Source organism: Amphimedon queenslandica, unplaced genomic scaffold (assembly GCF_000090795.2).
Source record: "Amphimedon queenslandica unplaced genomic scaffold, v1.1 AMPQUscaffold_11936, whole genome shotgun sequence".
In the NCBI taxonomy this organism is placed as follows: domain Eukaryota; kingdom Metazoa; phylum Porifera; class Demospongiae; order Haplosclerida; family Niphatidae; genus Amphimedon; species Amphimedon queenslandica.
The window spans coordinates 1-6,735 of NW_003547825.1; the positions used below are offsets into that span (position 1 = coordinate 1).

At 33.2% G+C, this 6,735-nt stretch overlaps 1 protein-coding gene across 1 annotated transcript; it reads left to right on the plus strand.

Moving 5' to 3' along the window:
• Positions 1–6: 6 nt before the first annotated feature.
• On the plus strand, positions 7–2,430 carry LOC109588683 (propionyl-CoA carboxylase beta chain, mitochondrial-like). Its single transcript, XM_020004817.1, has 6 exons — positions 7–40; positions 109–165; positions 675–788; positions 880–940; positions 1,272–1,379; positions 1,473–2,430. Exons 2-6 carry the CDS (start codon positions 142–144, stop codon positions 1,499–1,501), a joined length of 336 nt encoding a protein of 111 aa, XP_019860376.1. The 5' UTR covers positions 7–40; positions 109–141; the 3' UTR covers positions 1,502–2,430.
• Positions 2,431–6,735: the final 4,305 nt, after the last annotated feature.

The window sequence follows — 6,735 nt, forward strand, 5'->3', positions numbered from 1 at the left end:
AGGATTAATTAATGGACGTCCTGTCTTTGTATTTAGTCAAGTAATGAATTATTAATTTATTATTATTATTATTATTATTATTATTATTATTATTATTATTATTAATAGGATTTCACGGTATTTGGTGGTAGTCTATCAAGTATGCATGCTCGTAAGATATGTAAGGTAATAATAATAATAATGAATATTAATGAACTAGAACAATATGTACATGTACAACATTTAATGGATGAAGCTATAGCAAATTGTTAATGATATACACCTACAGTATACAGCACTGGATCTATGAACAGATAATGATAGATCCTTTACTATTATACAATGCTAAAATATCTATGCCATTTTATTCTATTGTGGCTACAATGGACATATTGAACAATAGACTCATTCTTCATTAGTAATGCATGTTATAGTACAGTGTACTGGTATCTCTACTGATACTCATTAATGGAGGTAACATTCAGGTGCTGTACATGTAGACTGGCAGACACTCTTCAATGATGTTTGCTTGAGTGGGGCTTACCTGTACTACCCTAATTAATTGTGTTATTATTATTATTATTATTATTATTATGTCATTATTATTATTATTATGTCATTATTATTATTATTATTGTTATTATTATTATTATTGTTGTTGTTGTTGTTGTTGTTGTTGTTATTATTATTAATAGATAATGGATAAGGCAGTATCAGTAGGTGCTCCCATTATTGGTCTCAATGACTCAGGGGGAGCCAGGATACAAGAAGGAGTGGACTCACTAGCTGGATACGCTGATATATTCCTAGTTAGTGTATTAGTATTAGTATTTTTCATTTGTTTGTTTGTTTGGTTGCTTATTTATTTATTTATTTACTTGATTATTTTTTTATTAATAGCGTAATGTGATGTCATCAGGAGTAGTCCCACAGATATCATTAATAATGGGACCCTGTGCAGGTACAGTATAGTCTCTCTTAATGGACACTCTCTATAGCGTACACCTCCATTTAACGGACAGCACCTAGTGTACCAATTACATTCCTTACTGTATAAAATAACCTCCACATAAAGGACACCTCTGTATAACAGAGACACTTTCAAAGTGTCCATTATATGGAGGCTAGTCTGTAGTTGTAATTGACCAATCAGATTGCTTGATTCTAAGTTTATTAATGACTTACACTACCAAGTTTATCATCATCATCATTTTTTAAAATTTATTATTCTTATTATTATTATTATTTAAATTTATTATTATTATTATTATTATTATTATTATTATTAATAGATTGTTTGGATATTAATGCATCAGTTAAAGGTGCTCGGTTCGTTAGGTTCTGTGATGCTTTTTGTATTCCACTGATAACCCTTGTTGATGTACTGGGATTTCTACCAGGTAACCATGAGTAATTATAATGTTTTCTGATACATATTGATGTCCTTATACTGTGTAGCAAGTTTGAGTTAATTCCGACTTCAATTTTTTTAGTTAATGTCATGAATATCATGTGCTGCTGACAGACGTTAATATACCATCATGAGATCTATTCTAGGTGATATTTCTTCTCTAGGAGCAAGCCTAGGTTAACAAAGCAGATATGCAATCTTCAAACATGATTTTTTCAGTGACTGCTTCTAACTATAAGCAAGATAACTTTAATTTAAGCAAGATGACTACAAGATACTGAATTTAGACATGTGCAATTGCTTTGCTAGCTCTGACATGTATATCATACAGCACATAATCTATAGCTTGCTTAGGCTCGTTATAATTTAACACATTAATCAGCTCAGGCTCGCCCCCTTAATGCCTTGCATTTTCCCTAGTCTATACACAATATCAATGATACAGTATTGGTCATTCATTGTAACTAAATCAATTAATGTTTAACATAATGTCACCTCCTCCACATTATAATGAGACACACATTAACTGATCAATCATTAGCTGATACTAATGGGCTAATGTTCATATACTGTATATTACATACAGTCACTAGTCAATAGTGTCTGCTGGAGTAGAGGAGGAGGTGTCTGTTATAAGGAGTGTATCTGTTAATAGTATCACATTGTACTAATAATAGTGATAATAGTATTTAATAATAATTGTTTTTAATAGTTGTTTGTCGTTCCCAAACTGTTTGTCTCCTCCCACTACTGTCACTAGTAATGTTATCATATCTACAATGAGACACAGGATATATTATAATAATGATTTGTTATTATTTCATAATTTCCCATCGTACAGCAACAGCTAGTGTAGAAACCACTCAATCATTAGTTAATGACATATTAATAAATGATTTAATAATAATAATAATAATAGCAAAGCTAATTGTTGAAATATTGTACAGTATTATAGACGGTGGTCAATGAAAAATTTAATATAAGAGAGGGAAAGGGAAAGTTTCAGGGGAGGGGGAAGATAGTTCCATTGATTAATTGCAGATGGGTAAAATGAGTTTGAGTATGTAGATGTCTTACAAGTGATCTGAGAAAAGTTACCGTTATTATTAGATCGAAGAGAATAGCAGGAGGGAGCTTTAATTTGCAGAGGATGGAATGGGGTAAATGAAAGGTTTTCTTTTATCTTAAAAAGCAGGACAATTTTAAATTTAAATCGCCGATGAGACAGGGAAGTAAGTTGAGAGAGATTTAGGAGATGATGGTACGGGATAGACCATGATTTGAAGGCTATTTTTAAGCCAAAATGCTGAACAGCCTCCAGTTGTGATGAGACTGTAGGAGAAGGAGGATCCCAAATTGAGGAAGCGTACTCCAAAATTGGCCGAACTAGTGTCACATATAGATCCAGTCACTGATGTATATTATACACTTAATGTTATAAATAGCAACTACTGCAGCATCATATTGTTCATCTACTAGACTGTACTAGTAATCAATCAATAGCTACAACAATGCATGCACCTTGTATTGTTATTAAAGTAAAGGTAAGGATTCCTTATTAAGAGCTCATAATTACTCAAACTTTTTGACTGTATGATAAAACATTGCTAGTATAGTCTACATAATGATCAGTGAGTAACTAATTATAATTAATTCCAGGGGTCTAATTCTGTCCTTTTTACCGGTCCCTTGAAGTTTACTGTCATGTCAAATTACGTGCATTAATTTTGTACATTATCAATGAAATGAATGGTATGTTACAATAATGTCATCTCCTCCATAGGAAAAAACAAGCAGATACATATGGTACACTAGTCAATAGTGTCTGCTGGAGTAGAGGAGGTGTCTGTTATAAGGAGTGTATCTGTTAATAGTATCACATTGTACTAATAATAGTGATAATAGTATTTAATAATAATTGTTTTTAATAGTTGTTTGTCGTTCCCAAACTGTTTGTCTCCTCCCACTACTGTCACTAGTAATGTTATTATATCTACAATGAGACACAGGATATATTATAATAATGATTTGTTATTATTTCATAATTGCCCATCGTACAGCAACAGCTAGTGTAGAAACCACTCAATCATTAGTTAATGACATATTAATAAATGATCCAGTCACTGATGTATATTATACACTTAATGTTATAAATAGCAACTACTGCAGCATCATATTGTTCATCTACTAGACTGTACTAGTAATCAATCAATAGCTACAACAATGCATGCACCTTGTATTGTTATTAAAGTAAAGGTAAGGATTCCTTATTAAGAGCTCATAATTACTCAAACTTTTTGACTGTATGATAAAACATTGCTAGTATAGTCTACATAATGATCAGTGAGTAACTAATTATAATTAATTCCAGGGGTCTAATTCTGTCCTTTTTACCGGTCCCTTGAAGTTTACTGTCATGTCAAATTACGTGCATTAATTTTGTACATTATCAATGAAATGAATGGTATGTTACAATGTCATCTCCTCCATAGGAAAAAACAAGCAGATACATATGGTACACTAGTCAATAGTGTCTGCTGGAGTAGAGGAGGTGTCTGTTATAAGGAGTGTATCTGTTAATAGTATCACATTGTACTAATAATGATAGTGATAATAGTATTTAATAATAATTGTTTTTAATAGTTGTTTGTCGTTCCCAAACTGTTTGTCTCCTCCCACTACTGTCACTAGTAATGTTATCATTATCTTCAATGAGACACAGGATATATTATAATAATTGTTAGTTTATAGTAACTGCTGGTAGTTCGTCAACAACAGCTGCTACTAAAGATCAATCATCAGGTAATTACATATTGATGATCCAATGATCACTGATGTACATTATACACTTATTATTATTAATAGGAACTACTGTATCTTGTTGTTCATCTACTAGACTAACTACAACAATGTATCATATGCACACACATTGAGCATTGACAACTTAGTAGTGTTGAATCCAGCTGGCATTGTTATAAAAGTAAAAGATAAAGATTCCTTCAATGCTTATAACTAAAAAATGTCTCAAACTTTCTAACTGAGATAAACACTAAAAACTGCTAGCACATCATAATTCATTATGCTCTCTCTCTCATTTTTGTAGCAATCAGATCCCTTCAATTTTACTGGCGTGCTGAAATATCATTATTGTACCGGCATTATCAGTGATACAGTATTTATATCTGGAACATATGCTACATTATAATCAATAATTTTTGTAAGATGTTATAATTATGTTTTAATAGTAGATCTTAGATCTAAATAATGATAGTGATTGTTAACTTGATTATAGTGATACGTATCATTATCATTGCACATATAATATTATTGAGGCAAGCCTGAGTGAACCTCACTAAAGGCCAATTTACACTGCAAAATTAACGTAAAGTAAGGCTATAATGTTATGACAGGAAGTGCTGTATAAACCAAATGGCCACCATTTTACGTAGGTAAGAACAGTCTTACCTCAGTAATGTGAACAGTTGCCATTGGTTACCAGATTCTATTCCAGTGTCAACGTAACAGCATAATATTGTAAACCAGCCTTTACCTGGCCTCATGTTCATTTTGCAGTGATGTGTAGCTATCCCTGTATGGGCAGCCTGCATTGTCTAATGCTTATTTAATAATAAGAATGTAAAACATCAGTTTAAGGGGCGAGCCTAAGCAAGCCATAGTTTATTATTTATGAGCAAGCAAAGCAATTGTATATATGTCCATGCAAATACAAAAAGTAAAAAATTTCCTAGCATTTCATTAGCTAGTCATCTGAACATCTGCAAGCATTAAAGATCTGTTAGAAGCAGTTACAATTTATATTTTAAAGAAGTATGATTTGAAATGCCAGTAACAGTGAAGAATAAAACTCAAAATGTCTCCTCAAAAAAGCGACTTGTTCACAAAGGCTGCTTTTGGCCTTCTGTCCATTGGTTTTGCCGTCCAGCAGGAGAATTTTGAAAATTATCACAGAGAATGCAAATAAAATGCGGAAGATTACGAATAGTGTCTCATACCGTATCTCCAGAACTTCTGCTTTTTTAAAAGGCAGTGGCTATTTTTACGGGCCCGTAATCCGACCGTGGGTGGCTATTTTTACGGCAGGGTGATTTATCTATGGATTTACTCATTTTAAAACCTGGGAAACACTCTAAAATAAAAAAAACTAAACCCTAAACCAACCTAGTCTGGGGACGCTCTAAAAAAAAAAAAAACCGCCACCCTAACCCCTAAACCCTAAAAACAATAGCTAAGTAGGGGACTCCTAACATAACTAGGGCTCCTAACATAATTAGGGAACATAGCGAAGTAGAAAGATTAAAAAAATCAATTTGTTAAAGTCAAAATTATAAAATAAAAAAAAGAAATGATCTGAGCTGAATTCGAACCAGTGCCCGTCTGTGTCCAACCCAGCGCCTTCCCCACTGTGCCACCACGACCCTGCTGCTTTGTTGATGCTGATTGTCATGTTTTTACGTCACTTCATTTCTATATTCCCTGCCGTAAAAATAGCTGTATACAATGAGATTACGGGACCGTAAAAATAGCCACTACTTTTTAAAATGACTTAGTCACAGGCTCACAGCCGGCAGAAATTGGATGCAGCTTTCTCAGTTAGCCTCTCATTGCAGCATTCAGCTTATCAGAGTCCTTTATATCAATGAAAAGATTGTATATCTGCTGTCCCAGCCTTCCTTCACTGCTACAGAAGTCTTTGAACATCAGTTTAGTCTTGTCTTGCTGATCTTTTGCTGCAAATAAGCTCAGAGTTAGTCTCGTGCAGCCAGACCATTTCCCAGCCTACAGTCATTTGGGTGGTCCACCTAAATAAAAATGACTGTAGGCTGGGGAATGGTCTGGCTGCGCTAGACTAGCTCAGGCTGCTAGCCTCCATTTTATTCATTGTGACCACACCCGTTTTCAAGATTAGGCTATTTAACTTTAATTAATAGTTATACGGTATTTTATTTTATTGCTTCACTACAAACTATGATGATTGCAGTTATTTTTAAAATCTTAAACTAGTGAAGATCTATTTATCTGCAATATCTGATGAAGTAAAGAACAGGATCATCAAAGCCGAGGCACTTGTCTCTTTCTCCTTCTTATACTTATCCTTACTTTTTGTTCTGTGTGTTGTAAAGTGATAATAATAATAATAATAATAATAATAATAATAATAATAATATTCATGTCTATAGACCACCCTAGGCGAGAATTGAATGCGTAGGAAGATTATTAGAAATTTTTACGGTTGTAAGGCGTGATTTAGGATGAAATAAATTCCGGCCGCCATTTTGGTTGGCAACTCAATGGAGAACAAACGGGTCGACATAAAAACAAACCTG

Coding starts and splice junctions, on each gene's coding strand:
- LOC109588683 (XM_020004817.1), top strand. CDS start 142: ATGCATGCTCGTAAGATATGTAAG. Junction 166..674: donor ATGCTCGTAAGATATGTAAG/GTAATAATAATA, acceptor TATTATTAATAG/ATAATGGATAAGGCAGTATC. Junction 941..1,271: donor AATAATGGGACCCTGTGCAG/GTACAGTATAGT, acceptor TATTATTAATAG/ATTGTTTGGATATTAATGCA.